Source organism: Emys orbicularis, chromosome 4 (genome assembly GCF_028017835.1).
Source record: "Emys orbicularis isolate rEmyOrb1 chromosome 4, rEmyOrb1.hap1, whole genome shotgun sequence".
Taxonomy (NCBI): Eukaryota; Metazoa; Chordata; order Testudines; family Emydidae; genus Emys; species Emys orbicularis.
This window is the reverse complement of record NC_088686.1, coordinates 32,313,640-32,331,378: the sequence shown is the minus strand read 5'-3', so window position 1 is coordinate 32,331,378 and position 17,739 is coordinate 32,313,640. Positions and strand designations below refer to the sequence as shown.

Genomic DNA, 17,739 nt, shown 5'->3' with positions numbered 1-17,739 from the left:
AATGGATGTTTAGACTGCAAATGTTGAGACATTTGGACAGTAGCATTGCTAATGAGTGCCACTATATTTCCAGATTTAGACTGCCTGGAAGCACAGAGAAATTGTAATAAATTGGCCATCTTAAATTTAGCTGCACAGAGCACTGGAAAAATCTCCAAGATTTGAGCGTGCTTATATATTAGCTTCGTATTTTAGTAGTGATAATACATTGTAGGAAGCATAGCAAAAGCAATTTCCACATTTCAACTGGACATGATGCAAGTCTGTGATTGCAAGAAGACAATGAAGCGCACAGCAACTTCACTTACTTATAATGTGCACCACAGCCAGTATACATACGCATACTGTATGTCATGAGGTCCCCTAAAAGTATACTGCATTGAAGAAATGATCCATAGTGTGCAATAATGATTCATCTTCTACTGAAAAAATTAAGTCCACATTCACTAATCTGTGCTTGTATTTAGTTTATTTTAAGGACATGCTGAGTGTTTGTACCAATGTGTGTGTTCATTTAAGCATGTGGGTTTTTTTGTTTTAAACTGGAGAAATATATGAAAATAAAGACAAGGTGTTAGAAATCTCCCATTTCCGAGAAAGAAAGAGTTTCATTAGGAGAGGATGGGATGTCGGAAGAAGACCAGAACCGCAGACGATTAGTGAGAGACTGATGATTCGATGGAGACTTAGGAGACTTTTCTTTGTCCTTGCTTTTGCTTCTCAAAAAGGCAATCTTTTTGCGTTGAGCAGCTAAATTGTTATCACCCAGGTATTCCAAAAAGAAGAAGAAGAAAAATAGTGAACAAAAAAATAGAAATATAACTAAAATGTCTTAAAACAGCTAAGTGACAACACAATCCAGTGAAACATGAAAAAGACTAAACTAACACTAAATAATGTTTAGGGAATCAGATTCATGATTAGTTAATACAGTACACATGAGCAACTTCTACCTAAAATTGCCAATAATGTCATCCGTGATATAAAATGTATTAAAACATATTATATATATATACTTGATATAATTCATGTTCATCAATACATTACTTAGTGGTACCATACACTGATTACTTAGGGTTTTATACAGATGTCCACCACCGCAGGATCTGAGCACCTTCCATGTAAAATCAGTAGTAACAGTGAAGTCCTTAGAGGACTTCATGGAGTCCCTGGCACTCTGAATGAGCCTGACTCTACATTTCTTGCTCATCTCAAACTTTCCTTTAGGTCAGTGGGAGCTTTGGATGCACACAGATTGCATTTCACATTTTCTGGAATTACACAGTGCTAAGATACAGATTATTTTAAATATGCCTTTTCATTGTAAATTGATCACAGACCATGCAGAACGGTGGGGGAGGAGAGGAATTAAAACAATTAAAGACTTTTCTAAATTGCCATTTGTAATAATGGAGCCCTCCGTTCTTCCCTCACACCCAGCATGAAACCATGAGTGTAAGGTGTTGAGACCATTAAAGTTGTTCCTTGAAAAATATTCTTAGAGGACAAAAAGTTAAAGGGAGGCAGATCTGAGCGATCTCAGTAGCAGCACCGAAGGCTGGAGATTTTTTTTTTGCAAAGTTAATAATTCATTACTTTTGTGGGGGTTTCCATTAAAATTCTGCATTATTGAGAACATCTGATTATTGTACAAAATAATTCTCCCAACTGCACACAAAAACACCACACTACACTACATATACATGCACAAAATTATATACCTTTTATATCACATTTTTGCAACATCACAGAAATCACTTATTATAACTTTGCATTAGGAAACTCTTAAATCAACTACAAATGGAAACACTCCATTGTCTCCACAAATAATAGGCATTTATTAGAAATTAAAATTATTTTACTCTTCTTGCATTTATTTTCTGAGAGTGCCCTCTGCTGGTGCCAGACAATACCACACCAATAACTTTAACAACAGAAAAGGCTAGTGAATTGCATAGTTTCACAGATGGACTTTATTTTCGTTTTGCAAGCTAACTTAATTTTGCCCATCATCTTATTAACTAACATGGCACATATGCAGGGAAAATGTGAAACTGAAAAACAAGTCACAGATAAGGAAAACTAATAAATATAAATACTGGTTTAATATTAAAAGGGTATAACACATGGTGACATAATATATTATATAAGAATCATGCCTATTAAGCCTTCCCAGCAAATAAAATGCCTAGTGTGTGACTTCTATTTCATTAACTACCTCTCTAAGCCAGACATATACCTTTGTTTGAAGCTCCATTGTGGCTCCCTTTCTCTTCCATAGAGTTTGACCCCAGAGAGGTGTTATCCAGACTCTCCTGCTGATGCTTGAGTATCTGAGAAGCAGATGGAGATGATGCTGTCTCTGTGGATTCAGAGTGCCATGGAGGACTCTCCATGGATGATATCAATCGCTCCTTTGTAGCCTCTTTCTTTGGCTTGATCAGTTTGACTAAAGCTCTGGCTCCAATCCAGTGGTTTTTCCTGTTAGAGGCACATTTTGATAACGGAAGATCATAAAATACTTGAATTTTTTCCCTTGAAATCTAGAACTGTGCCACAGCTTCCCCTCTCCTGCACTTTTAAATTATGCTGAAAACTAAGGCATGGTGCAGGGTCCCCAGAGTGTGAGATGTGGAGATCTTATCATTAAACACATGGTCGGGGAATGATTTCACAAAATGAAAGTGGCTGGTTCTCCTCCTTCAAGGTCAGCATCAGTCTAGGGAAATATTTCTCCAGAGCTAGTGATCTGAATAAGGGGACTGTCCCATGGTTAGAAGCAAAACCATATGTGTGGACCCACATGAAACATTTTAATAGGGTGGGAGGTCTTGCTACATGAACAGGCTGAAAAGTTGTGAAATCAAGACTTCTAACCATTAGTATGGATTCTCCTGTGCACTGGACGTGTCAGACATTTATGTTGGGGTTTACATGGCTTTGTTGTTTAAATTATTTTTTTTAAAGGCCTATTCCTCTTTTTGGACTGCTTATTCCCCCACTGAAAGAGCAGCTCTGGGAGCAGTGCTGCTGCTTAATCATTGTCTGGGTCATATTGTCTGTGATGCCAATTCAGTGTCAATGGGAAGATGCAGTTCCAAAGACAGACAGAGGTGGCTTTGTTGATTAAACCATCCCACTGGTTTGACAGCCCAGATTAGTGGCCATTCATTGCTTAGCAGCCCCTCAGATCTGATACACCAGCTTGAATTCGAGCACAGGATTTGAAACAAAAGCTGACAGATTATATTGTGAGGCTTTCACAAACAGATTAAACGACCCCAACCTGATCAGCAATTCAGCATCCTTTGGATACCAGGATCTTATATGGCCCTCACCACTGGAATACCTCTGCCTCTCCCATTACTAAAATATGATAATTTCTCTCTCTCTCTCTCCTCTGCTACCAGGAAGCAGGTTTAGGGATTGGTCTTTTAAATAGATGAATCTGAGATTTTACTTAATAAACAGTCACTCAGGCCCCGATTCAGGAAAGCATTAAAGCACCAATGGAGGCACTGTTCTGTCCCCGCCCCCGGCTCCCTCACAGTGATGGGTTCTGCTGCTTGACGCTCACTCCTGGAGGAAGAAGAAGGTACTCCTCAGGGCAAAATGACTCCCTGTAGAAGCTTATATTGACTCAGATCCCGATATGAAGTTACTGGGACTCCGCATGTGCACAGGGGTCTATGTTAGCACATGCTAAAGCAGGATTGCTGCTTGAGTCAGTTAACTTTTGTGTGGCTGTCCAATGGAGTTTGTGGGGGACAACGAATAGGCTCCCATCAAGGAGAATCCCAATTAAAACAAGAGGCTTCTGGGGTGAGAGGAGGAGAGCGTAGTGATGACCAGACACACCAGTTGCCCTCTTTGTCACCTCTCCTGACAGGGAGTCACAGGGTTTTGGTCCTCTCCAGCTATGAAGAGCCCCTTTTGTTCTCAATTCTGTATTGCAATAGTGGCATTGAAATGGAAGGGAACTTACTTTTTTGGAGCAGGATCATAAAACTTGTACTGATCCATTATCTTCTCTTCCAGTTTTTCTTTGTGTCTCCTTAATGTATTTAATTTATCACTGTGAAAATAAAAAAATAAAAAGGTAGATCGTGAAGGATTTGCTTGGATTTCACAATGGTTACAAAATGGAAGGGCAAGGCCAACAATCACCAGGAGAAGAAAGAGGTCATCCTACAGATTAGATCTTTACAGATCAAAAAGCCTTCTTATCCAGTGCATTCAAGCAGCAGAAGTAATTTAACCCTAGCGATCTTATTCACTAACAATCTGGGAAAACAAAATGCAAACACACGTTAACCTTACTGACAGGTCAGTTTGATACAGTTGTCATAGATAGAAGGCTCACCAGTTACGGTCTCAATAAAGAGAAGATAGGAAGTAGGAAACCAAAATGCCTTGTATTTTGAACAACGCCAATGCTTCCAGAGAGTCATGCTACAATGCTAAATTATTTCTCCCAGTTCTTTTAGCTACCATTTAATTGACATGCTAGCAAATCTACAGGCACAGTTTTTCTTTTCAGAAGCGGGGCTGGTTTGTCTCTGTCATATGTTCATCCAGGTGTTTCATTTACAAACACAATTTCAATAATTTTTCCTGGTACTGAAGTAAAACTCAATCAGTTATTCCCAGGATCACTCCTAGCTCCTGGGTCTGTAAATCCAAGGATCTACCCTAGATAGGAACAAGAATGTATTTTGTTCATCCTCACTGTAGTACAGGGAGAGCCCACATATCCCTGTGAAGATTAAAATATAAATTATAAATATAAAATATAAATTAATGGAGATATCCTATCTCCTAGAACTGGAAGGGACCTTGAAAGGTCATCAAGTCCAGCGCCCTGCCTTCAACTAGCAGGACCAAGTACTGATTTTGCCCCAGATCCCTAAGTGGCCCCCTGAAGGATTGAACTCACAACCCTGGGTTTAGCAGGCCAATGCTCAAACCACTGAGCTATCCCTCCCACCCCCATCTGTAGATGTAAAAAAGAAGGAAACAGTGCCATACTTCAGTGAATCAGCCTATTTAAAAACGAGATTGTGAAAGTGGATGAAGAACTTGGACCCTTAGAGACTGTGTCCTTTAAAAGAATATTGTGTTGAATATTTATGGTAATATAAATCACTAAAATGATCTTAAATATTGCTTAATTGGCAGCATCCCATGTTTAGTGCCTGGAACACATGCTATCTGCCACTGCTCCAGTATTGTACTTATTTTAATGAGAGGCTACAGGTGTTTGTTAGCAGGTCAGCTGCTTCGTTCTTAAGTTCCTTCAGAGCTCTTGGATGCTGCTCTTTTATCATCTGGTTTCAGCACCTCCTGTTTTCACCCCTCAACATCTCACAGTGCCTCATCTCTATTACTTGAAAAGAGTTGGTCTAGGGCAGGGGCAGTCAATTATTTTTTGTCAAAGTCCAAATTTCTCGGACAAGGTATAGTCAAGGTCCATACTCCAAAGAAACATTTTTCACACTGTAATAACAATAATATGTAACTAAAAAGATTTCACAGTCCATTCAAAAGCGTTTGCTTGTCCAGAGTTGGCCTGCGGCCCAACTATTGACTATCCCTGGTCTAGGGTAGGTATCTCCTCAGAATCCTCTGTGGTGGAGGCATGGAAAGATATAGCTTCTCTACAATGGCTTTATTCTTAAATGGTCCTTTACCTACCTGGGGAATCCAGTGGGCCCACCAGTTCTCTTGGTCTTTCTGCTTCTGATATATAACATTTTCCATTTTTCACACTCACCATTTCTTTTCTTGCCTACCAGATTATTCTAATTGTCAAAAGTCAATATTTCTAGTCTCTTACATGTATTGCTTCTGCTCTTCATGATACTGTTCCTTGTTCTCCATGTTTTGCTCCAGTAGCATTTGGTTCTGCTGACTCAGCATCTGGATCTGGCTCAGGAGATGATGGTTCTCTTCTTCCAGATTTCCCTTTAGACGGGTAAGCAGCTAGTCAACAGAATAAGAGGTGAATTTTCCTTTTGCACTTGACTTCACTCTGAATGCAATATAATAAACTAGTACGAGTACAGAATTACCTGGGTACAGAGTCAGAGACTTTTAAGGCCAGAAGGGCCCATTATGATCACTTAATTTGACCTCCCTGCATAACATAGGGCAAAGAATTTCCTTCGGTGATTCCTGAATTGAGCCCATCTCTTGTGGTAATTTGTCCTCACAAATCCTCTTTGGAGTAGGGGAGTGGTGTATCCCCATTTTATAGATGGGGAACCGAAGCACAGAGATTAAGTGACATGGCCAAGGTCACACAGGGACTGTATACCACAGCCAGGAACTGAACCCAGTGTCCCAAATCTCACTTCAGTGCCTTACCTACAAGATCATCCTGCTTCCCAATATCCTGTACTTCCCTCTCTCCAGCTGTGTCTTGCTAATATTGCCCTACTGCTACCCAAAAGTCCATGACCGCAGTGTGCTATCTCCTGAGCATCACTGGACACCCTCAACTCCCACTTAAGCAAGGGGAGCTGAGGGTGTTCAGTACTTTGTAGGACTGTGCCCTAAAAAGATGTGGTAGGAAATTCAACTCAACAGAAGTGGATCTTTAGCCAGTAGTTTAGAACTCATTCAAAGCCAAAAAGGCCAAGGGGTAACTGGATTTCTCCCCCTCCCTCATATTTTGGTAAATAAAACCATATACAACTTTTACCACAGGCAAGTACTCTTGGTCTTATCAGTTCCTTCATGCTGGCTGTCACTGTTTCAATCATGTGGAAGAATTCAATATTGTCATCGGGTTAAGGACAAAACACTAGTCCTCAAGCCAGGGTCCTCAACTGCAAGGGCAAGCAGCACAGGAAGGTGGTAGAGGGGTAGCTGGTTCAGGAGGTCAGAGGATTCTTCACCTTCCAAATAATTCCTGCCTCTGGGTTTAGCCCCCTCTGAAAGCCTTTTTCTCCTGCCTTGCCCCAGCCCACACCACACATACTCCCCAAGGAGCAACATCTACAGTGCAAATTTCCTGCTACTCAGTGTTGCGTAACCAAATCTTCTTCCCTACGGACAGCGCATCACCTCTTTGATGTGCCTGCCTCGGAAGTAATAACGCAAATGCGCGGCATGAGAGGCAGCTGAGCTGGAAGTCCGGCTTCCATTTCAACGGAAAACTTAACTGAAGGTGATTTTCTTCTGTTGCTTAGAGCTCAAGGTCAACAATTTCCAAAGGACTGGGGCACAGACACCCTTTTAACATAGAGGGAGATGGCCCCTTTGGAGAGGCTGGGAAAATGTCCTGCTGCTAGATGCTCACCTCACAGTGGTTATCAAGCTTGGTCAGGGAGATATCCATGGACTGGTGCTGCTCCTTTAGTTCATCATAGCGAGCCTGCCAGCGGTTCAGCTCCAGCTGAGAATTATTCAATGAGGTTTTCAGCTCCTTAGTGTGTGCATGCAGCCCCTCATACTCTGCCTTTAGCTGGCTATGCAAGAAATTTACCCTGAAAATGAAGAAACCAGGAAGCTTACAAATAATAATCAACAACTGAAAGCCACAATACCAGTATGCTGAGCCACGGTTGTTAAATCTAAACTGAATTTGTCAAGGCCAATTTTTAAACATATCTTTACTTGATCGTATCTTACATGTTTGCTACAGCACCGACAGTGTTACAAAATGTTCCATCTCTACAAAAGAATTGAAAGGAAAAGAATACAGAGCATAATGCCCTGCCCTAGACCCCTCTTTGGTACTTAAGCATTTAGGATAGGTTACAAGTTTCCACGATAAAAATACATTTAAAAGCATTCTGATGTAAAAACAGCCCCACTGGGCACAGGTAAAAACTATCCATTGGAATTTATTTTCCTGATGCATGAAATGTAAGTGTTATTGTGCACTGTATGTCATAGACATTGCAATACTTCAGTAAATTAGACAACTTGGTTGTTTGTTTGTTTTTAAGTCAGTAGTAATGCTAAAAATATCTACTATTCCTGGATGCCTTTTAAATAAAATAAAAAAAAAAAAGAATGAATTCTGACTCTGTTGACAAATAAAGCAAACAAACCTACTTCTCCCCCAACCCTCTGCAATTTTGGGACACTGTTCCCAAGCCCTGTCCACATAGGAAAATTACCCATGGTTGAAAAGAGCAAGCTCAGAGAACCCTGGCTTGCACAGCAGTAGTGCAATAACCTACATTCCATGAGAACAGCATAAGGGTATATCTTCAGCAAACTCAAAGAACGTTTGATTTTTAAACATGGTTCAAATTATGATGTAGACATAAAGCCTCAGGTCTTGCTTACACCAAGCTACTTCTTAAAATTTCCCCATGAACCCGCCTGAACGGTGCAGGTTCACTGGTAGCACAACTGTAGTGCTACCAACCTGAAACATTTTTATCACCGTCTTGTCTAAACCTGCTCAGTGGGTTCCAGCATGGTTTAAAATGTGCCCAGTGAGTATACAAACTACTGAGCCCACTTTTAAACCATGTTTAGTTCTTGTACTTAAGCCTTGACAGTGTTGCTAGTCTGGACAGGCTATTACAACTTAAAATAAGGAACATCAGAGCTTTAACTCCTGGCACCAGACCACGAGAACAAATCAGAAATAATATAGTTACCAATGTAAGGGAGACAATATTGGGTATTTGGGTAGCAATTTCAGCTGACACTGAATACAACATTTCTTCTACAAACTTTTTGTAACAAAGCACCCTCTAGTGATTCCTCAACAATTGGAAGGCATGTTCCTCCTGTTCCCCACCATGGAGCAAATTCCACATTGATTTATGCCCCATGCAATCCCCTGGATTTTCATGAGATTGCAATGGCCAGAAATCAGCACAGAATTTGGTCAGTAGACCCTTTATAAAACAGATACACATGCAAACAAAAACCATAGCCCCAGCCTATCTGGAATGAGTGCAAGTCACAGCAGCAGACTACATCTGAATCACTGACTAACAGTACCCATTTACAATTATTAGAAAGCTGATTATCTACCAGCGATTAAGCAAACATGAGCAGATTAACAAAACAGAGCTATTAGGGAACAGAAATTCTGTTATGACTAGACACACTGATGAAGGCTTCCAGGAACCTTATGTTAGCACAACAGTGGATTAGAGCAAGTCTATATTGCATAGGACTGAATTTTTACTAATATATGCAAAACACAGTTCCAAGCAGCCATACCTGTCCAGTTCTTCTCTCATCTTTTGATTTTCTCCAGTGGCTATTGCATTTGTTCTCCTTTCTTGCTGCAGAACCTCTCTCTCGGTTTTTAGAACAATTTCCAATTCTTCCAATTCTGCCTTGTGTTTTACTAAACTGTTGAACCTACAAGAGACGAATAAGCATCTTCTGGGCTTTGCCTACAAAATTTTATTCCTTTAGCACAAGATTTCTCAGTAGATAAAAATGCATCTATCCGAAAACAAGACTTCTTCAATATATATATTTTTAGTTGAGTTCAAAAGAAATCTATAGTGAGTGAGTGAATTCAGGCTAGTGTATAATCCTACAGGGAGGCTGCACAATTATATTTTTGACTGAATTGAAATGCAAGTTGTAAGAACTGTGATCACTGTACATCCTGATCAACTGGTACAAAGCAAGGATTTCTCTGGGGTGAAGGAAACCTAAAGGGAGGGTTCCCAGACAGTGCTGAACCATTTACTCCAACACACCATTCAGAATCAATTACTAGGGGCAGGTCCCAAAGCATCTGTGCAGAGCATAAAGAGGCAGCCAAAAACAAGAAAGGAGTGAAATCAACTACTTATATCAACCCTCAAATATTATATATAGGAGGCAGACAATGTGATCATGACACAAGTGCCAATGGAGTATTGTTGAAGTGTTGTAGCCTTTTGTAGTGGTTGCTCAAATGGTTCTGCTTGTTTGCTAATGAGAAATCCCAGAGGGTAGCACAGGGGTTTATTTGCCCTGAGGCCTCCACTCTGCAGCATTCTATTTCACCTCCTGATTTGTTCAGTTTGCCTGTGGAGCCATCAAGGGCGTGAGGAAGGGAGTGAGAAGGCACAGTGGTGTCTTCTCTGTGCTTAGGATACCTAGCTTTATAGTGACATCTCTCCTGACCCTGCTGGCACGGTGGAACAATTTCCCTAATGTCTAAAGGAGACAGGCATGGATGAGGGGGTTGAGTGCCCCTTCCAAGCCATGGCTGCCCATTTCTCAGATAACACACTTAGTCCCTTACTGCCACCCTGACATAAGGCAGGTTATGGCCACTTTGCACTGTAGTAAGTTGTTCTCAGGTGGATTTTCTGCAGCTGGGGTCCTTTGTCAAGGTTTACGTTTGCATAAACTGGGGTAGACTATATAGGAATCTGGCTCAGTGAAGTGGAAATGACCAGTGTCTTGACTTAGCACAGCTTTGTGTGACAATGGTGTGCAACCATTGCTGGAGATGGGACAGCAGATTTTCACCCCCATACCATGCTCTTGCTGGGGCAGGTATATCTGTTGTGATTCATGGAAGAACTCTGTTATAAGAAGTGTCAAAACAGCAGCCAAACAGGATAGAGAAGTACATTAAAAAGGTACAGTGAACAAATAGACTTCTACTGCATTCATCCAACCAGGCACTGGCAATTCTCATTTCAAGAGAGGCGAAAGCAGACCAAGGATAGTTGCTTTGCAGCCACAGTAAACAGTAAAAACAAAACAAAAGAAAGAGAGCAGCACCAAATGTATTGACTCTTGCCAAGTTATTTCTCTTTCAGGATACCATCCCTCTCCCTCAGGGGTCACATTACAGCCTGTTCCAAATTCCAGCCCAGTGAGCCGCCTCACAGAGGAGTACCTGTCTACCAGACAAAAGGCTGCTCTTTACTATTCATCACCAGGGGCAGTGATGGAGTTGAATTAACCTTGTTTATTTCTCTCATTCAGCTGCAGGACATTTTAAATACTGAGCATTCAGCATCCACATGATGAATGGAAGATCCTGAATGTGGGGGATAGTTTCTCATGTAAACCTGAGGTATTAGGGATTAGATTAGATGACCATTGCGGTCTCTTCTAACCCTATGATTCTATAATTATTTTCTCTTCTGTGAAAACATTTATGGATTTAAAAAAAAATTTTTTTTTTTAAATCCCCTCTCTTTATACCTCATCCTTTGCCTTTGCATCTTGGCTCTAGTTGAGACTTATGTCCGGCTTCAAGAATTATTTTCGAAAGACAGCCCATGTCAATCCCAGAGTTTGACCAAACCAGCTCTACGTCAATATCCTGACAGAGGTCATCAAGGCCTTGTCTGTATGGAGCCTTTCAGAAACTCTCTTATCACTGCCCTCGTGTTTCTGCAGCTTGACTGGCACTAGTATAGATTTGCAACCAGCAGCTTTACACCAGGTGTCCAACTCTGAGCAGGGTTAGACAATCTACAGGTAAATCAGTCAATGGCCAGTCTTCACTAGTATCCCCACCATTGGTGTAGCACTGGTGCCAGCCCAATCGTGGGAAGATTTCACTCTAGGCACAGACCAAGTGCATCCCAGTACTGATTCAGTCCACACTGATCAAGGACTTGAATGGCCGTATTCCTCTACACTCCTTCTGACAATATTACTTGGCTTCCACTTGCTGCTGCTGTGTTTGTACCGATACTATGAGTGGATATTTGTGACTGAGAACATTTTTAAAATGCACAGCCATGATGAGAAACATATGCAGAAGCAGCCCACAAGCAGGATTACCAACCAGCCTTGGTAAGTTAATAATGCAAGTCCCTGCAGCATGTAACCCTGCCTGGCAGGACCTATTTTCTCCAGTGGGAAGAGTTATTTCAATATCTGTGATGGATTACAGGTTTCTACACAGCAAGCCATACAGAACTGTGTAATCTCTAGCAGTGGTGGCTAGTTATTATGATTCCTTAGTAATAAGTAGTATCCAAAGTACTCAAAAAATGCAGATGGATCCAGTTCCTCTCAGCACAAGCCAGCCAAACACACGACAGCATAAAGAAAATTTTGTTTTTAATAGAGGCCCTGTAACATGTCAACTACTCCTTTCCCTGCCAAGTCAAACCCACAGCTTCTGTGTATGGCTAGGCTTTGGCAGACTATTTCACTGAACTTAGATACAACCTATGTGGTGGGATTAGGATCTATATTCATGATCATCATCTGAGAAAAAAACCCATTGCCTGGAACAAAGAAACCTTGTCCAGACATGTTCTAGAGTAGACAGTTACTTCATGCCTATTGGACATGCTGAGGAGCACTTACAAATTTTGTGTGCACTTCCTGGGTGGTGCATCCTAGTTGAAGGTGAAAGTGAGAAATTTCCTGTCATCAGTTAAATACCTCCTGAGTAGCAGAAGAAAACAGATGACTTTGCTGCCTGCTATTTTGCTAACTTCCTCCCCGGACTGCTCTCAGCCAGTTGTGCCCCATGTTGCACACAGATTAAAAAAAAAAAAAAAAAAAAAAGACATGCATATTTTTTTCTGACAGCTGAACAAAGATACAGGCTGGCCTTACACAAATCACCTTGACTAATATCTTCCCAACTTGACCTGAGATGAGATGAGATTATGGAGAAGCGCATTCTACTCTTAAAACTGCCTAAATCAGTCTGTTCTGAGTACACAAAAGGTGACCATCTGTTTCCATGCCAGCATTTTTCACTGGTAGTTACGTCCCAGCAATAGTTGGGGCAAGAGAGTTTGAAACATTATCACCGGCATAGGCAATGATGATCAGAGCACTTATCAGTGACAACAACGTATTTTTCAGCAAACCACTGACTCCTCAGGCTGCAACCATTTAATTATTGATACTCATCAAGAAAACAAGGAAGTCAGCAAATTGTCTTTGCACACAGCAGTGTGATGAGCTAAGGCAAGGCTCACATCAGTGGGAACCATTAATCAGCCTGTGAAAGACACAGCAAGCAGGGATGGTGCCTGTGTAATCACTTATAGCTCATTTAGCTGTCAGGGAGCTGTCCTGTCATACAGCTCTAATGCATATTTTCATCCCAGCACGTACCCTATCAAATCCTGCTGCACATTGTATGGCCAGATCCTTCAAGTTTAGGAAAGAAAAGTTTCTATTAATCCACTTCCTAGGACACTATCAACTTAATCTGAGCCTCAAGTTTAGCTTTTATATAAAAATACAGATATGTTGGGAAAAATAATCAAAACATTAAAATTAAAATTTTGTTTTTTTTCCTTTAGAGCAGCGAGTGGGAAAAACACATTCTCGAGTATTAGACGAATACACGATCACCAGAAAGTGAAAACGACTCGCAACTAAAAGTGAAACAGATCAGTCTAATTTCATTGTGCAAACTGAAGCACCTAAATGGCACAGATGGTGAAAAGTAGAAGGAAAACAAAAAAATATAAAGAATATAATTTATATCTATCCCAACAGGGCCTCTGAGAGTATGTCTACACAGCAAAGAAAAACCTGCGGCTGGCCCATGCCAGCTGACTCGGGCTCACTGGTGTGTAGACGTTTGGGCTAGAGATGGGGTACAGGCTCTAGGATCCTGCGGGGTGGGAGGATCTCAGAGCCCAGGCTCCAGCTCGAGCCTGAACGTCTACTCTGCAATTAAACAGTCCCACAGCGTGAGTTCTGTGACCTCCTGACAGGTGTTTAACTGCAGGGCAGACATAGCCTCTATGACAGTGGTTTTCAACCTATTTTCATATGTGGACCCCTAAAAAATTTCGAATGGAGGTGTGGATTCCTTTGGAAATATTAGGTATTATTCTGCAGACCCCTATTGGTCTGCGGACCACAGGTTGAAAACCACTGCTCTAAGACAACCTCTTTTGTCACAATAATCCAGATCTTTCCTCCATACAATTCTCAGTGATTCATATTGTTTCACAATATTGTTCTCAAGATACGCATCATTCTCACTTTGCTAGTTAATTAGCAGATTTAGAGGTTTTACCCTGTGACTCTACCACCACAAAACAGGACCTGGGAAATCTTTTAAGGGTCTACATTTTAAAGACATTAAGGGCAAAATTTTCAGAAGTACCTAAATGATCAAGGATCCTAAGTCCCATTTTCACGAGTGCTTAGACACTTAGGATCCTACATTTCATTGAAAGGCACGTGCTTGGTAATTCCCAAATTCACCCTCTTGCAACACCTACTCCTTTGCAGGCGATTATGTTTCCAATCTTAACCCCTTGATGAAAGTAAGAATAGGAAGGAAGGCTTCCAGAAGCAATGAATTACTCTAATGAAATGCTAGTTATGTCTACTCTCAGAGAACAAAAAGGAAAATAGAAATCTGCAACATGAGTACTTAGCACACACTAGCCATGCAATTCCCTTGGGTACTGCTGAACTGTAATTCCCTTATTAGTGACTATTCAGCACATCGTAATGTATTTTAAAAATTCATACCTTTCCCCAAGAGCTTTGTGCTCCAGTTCCAGATTTTTGTGCAATGTTTTCAGGCAGCTGTGCTGCTTTATTAGCATTTCATATTCTGTGGACTGTCGCTCATGCAGTGAGGCAAAGTGTTCGTGGTCCTGCAGCAGTGACTCGAATTCAGCTTTTAGCTGATCCTTCTGTTTCAGTAGATTTTCATTCTCATTTTCCTTAGCTGTCTGCTGGTTTTGGAGTAAAGCATTCTGGGCCATCAGTGAAGTGCTCTGGGAGCTCAGGGTTGAATTTTCTACCTAAAGTTTCTCAAATAAAAAGTAATTATATTTATATACAAATGCTGGTACACACCACAGACATGCTATGCAGTATACACTCAGACGTGGGTAAACATACACAAAAGATGCTTATACAGTTATTGGGAATATGAAGAAATTTGGAAAGGACACTTGAGCAACCTTTTAGTATTACTGGTAATGTACAGGATATGAAGTCATGGCATATGTGAGATCAATGTTTGTCCTGTAGCAAGACAATCTCAAAGCTGGTACAGCAATATTAAGACTAGATTTGTGAAAGGTAAGTAACCTGGAACATTTGGGTCCCATGTATAACTCTGACAAGAGTGTACAAGAACTGAAATTGCTCCATGTTTGTATACAACTGAATGGAAGCTTGTTAATTTCATCTAATGCAAGTGGGGATGAAATTCACCACTGTGCAGGGGGCCAGTATGAAATCTATATCTCAGTTAAGATCACTTTTGGTACTTACGTGGTACATTGGCTTTGTGGTGACCACGTGCTTATGAGTAGGACTAAGTGAATCTAAACTGGTGTAAAGTGCATGTTGAAAAGGTGGAAGAAAGTAAAGTTGAAGTAGAGGGCAGAGTAGGGCTAGTTAAAAAAGTTTCCATTGAAACTGCTTCGATAGGAAATTGGGTTTTCAATTAAATGAAATTGTTCTCCAAAAGTTTCTGCTTTTCATGGAAAATTCTGATTTTTCATCAAGAAATCAAATGACTGAAAACTGAAATATGTTGATTTGGATATGCCGCCTCATTCTCACTTCCCCGGGGAAAGTTCTTTCTGGGACACAATAGGAAAAGAAAAAAAGAACTAACATTTAGAAGGAATATATGATAGGCTAGCTGGAATAGCAAAACTGGATAAGTACCGTATATACTCGTTCATTAGCCCGTTTGTTTATAAGCTGACCCCCCCCCCCCCCCCAAAAATGGATAGGTAAAAATAGCAAAAACTGTATGACCCTTTCATAAGCCGACCCTATATTTCACGGGTTGGAAAACTTTGGCTCCCGGCCCGTCAGGGTAAGCCGCTGGCGGGTCGGGACGTTTTGTTTACTTGGAGCGTCTGCAGGCATGGAGCCCCTCAGCTCCCTGTGGCCGCGGTTTGCATTCCCAGCCAATGGAAACTGCGGGAAGTGGCGTGGGACGTTCCCATTGGCTGGGAACGGCGAACCGCAGCCACAGGGAGCTGAGGAGCCTGCAGATGCTCCAGGTAAACAAAACTACAATGTATTAGATCAGGGATCGGCAACTTTAGCACCCTGGCGGGCCGGTCCGGTTTGTTTACCTGCCGCGTCCGCAGGTTCGGCCAATCGCGGCTCCCACTGGCTGCGGTTTGCCGCTTCAGGCCAATGGGGCGGCAGGAAGCGGTGCAGGCCGAGGGATGTGGTGGCCGCCACTTCCTGCCGCCCCCATTGGCCTGGAGCGGCGAACCACGGCCAGTGGGATCCGTGATCGGCCGAACCTGCGGACGCGGCAGGTAAACAAACCGGCCCGGCCCACCAGGTTGCTTACCCGGGCGGGCCGCGTGCCAAAGGTTGCCAATCCCTGTATTAGATATTTAATTCAATGATTCCATAGAGTTTAAAATCATCAAATTTTGGTGTAGATCCGTTTATAAGCCGACCCCTGCTCTTTGATGCCTCATTTTTTTACCAAAAATATTCGGCTTATGAACGAGTATATACGGTAATTACTTCTTCCCAAGTTCTATAAATAGCAATTTCTTAATAGTGATGAGCCAAGGCTGAAATTTTGGATCCAAACCCTTTTTAATTTGAAGGAAATTCAGATCTGAATCTGAATTCCCTTGCTTCAGCACCATCTAATTATTGTCAACACTGAAATCTTCCTTCTCAGCTTCCATCCTCTCTACACAACTAAAATCAAATCCAAAGTTTCCTGAGACATTGGCATTTGGTTCTTCTGACCTGGAGCTTGGCTGTTTGGGTCTGCAGAGCAGTGTTGTGCTCTTGAAGGAAGACATTTTGCTTCTGTAGTGTCAGGATCTGATTGTTGAAAGAGACATTCTGCATTTCCAAATGCTTCAGCTGTTCTTTAAGCAGCTGCTTCTCAGCATGGAGGGCTGCATTCTAACAGAGAAATAGAATGGAAGTGTTGGGGGAGAAAAAAATTCAACAGCTGTTCTGATTATTTAGAGCCCTATCAAAGGTGAGAAAAAACTTCTGATACCCCTTAAGCCATGAAGTTTTAGTAGCAAATACTTCACAGCATTAAATCAAAGGTCAAATAGATGTTATGGTGCAAGATTCACCCCTAGACAGAGGACAGCACAAGACCCATGTGTCATGCAAGTCCCACATAGCCCCTAAGGTGAGGGCTTAAGTGGTGCATAGGCCTGGTGTTGGTTCTCTGCACATGGGTAAATTTCCCCTGCAATGATAAAATTATTCCAAACTGTAGTACTTGTATGATCCATTACCATAGTATCTGAGCTCCTGACAATCTTTAATGTATTTATCCTCATAACACCCCTGTGAGGCTATCAGCCCCATTTCACAGATGGGGAACTGAAGCACGGACTTCCCAAAGGTCCCCTGGAAGCCTGTGGTGGAGCAGGGAATCAAACCCCTGAGTCCCAGGCTAGCACTCTGACCATTGTACCATTGATCCTCTCTGAATACACAGAGCTCGGGGTTGCTTCCTACTTTAAAAAATGACACAAACATCCCCAAATGCCTTATACCCGCATTCTGAAGGAGAAGACTTACATTCCTTTCCAGCTCTATAGCCCTGTCTTTCACTTTCAACAGCTCCATTGTTGTTTCTCGGTGTCCCGTTTCCCATTTCTCTTTCATCTGGTGGTTGGAAATAAGTTTTTCTGCAGGAGATTTTAATGAGTTTTGCACACATTGCCCATCTTCTTGACTTTGCTTAAGAACTTCAAACTCCTTCTTTATCTGTGAAGTAGACAAGAAATATGCTTGTAAAACTGGCTTTTTGGAAAGTAATTGCAGCACACTCAAATAAATAAAACATTAATAATAATAATTAGGTCTTATGCAGAATTTTTTCTCACG

The 17,739-nt window shown here is 41.5% G+C and overlaps 1 protein-coding gene across 1 annotated transcript in view; it reads right to left on the bottom strand.

The window, feature by feature from the left end:
* CCDC88C (coiled-coil domain containing 88C) overlaps window positions 1-17,739 on the bottom strand; it is a 126,949-nt gene that overhangs the window by 10,732 nt on the left and 98,478 nt on the right. Inside the window, exons 18-25 of the mRNA XM_065402640.1 lie at window positions 17,431-17,619; window positions 16,630-16,791; window positions 14,410-14,687; window positions 9,196-9,339; window positions 7,304-7,490; window positions 5,837-5,982; window positions 3,986-4,075; window positions 2,240-2,481 (exon numbers count right to left, since the gene is read on the bottom strand). Coding sequence (XP_065258712.1) covers window positions 2,240-2,481; window positions 3,986-4,075; window positions 5,837-5,982; window positions 7,304-7,490; window positions 9,196-9,339; window positions 14,410-14,687; window positions 16,630-16,791; window positions 17,431-17,619 — 1,438 coding nt within the window. The remainder of the gene's footprint in view (window positions 1-2,239; window positions 2,482-3,985; window positions 4,076-5,836; window positions 5,983-7,303; window positions 7,491-9,195; window positions 9,340-14,409; window positions 14,688-16,629; window positions 16,792-17,430; window positions 17,620-17,739) is intronic.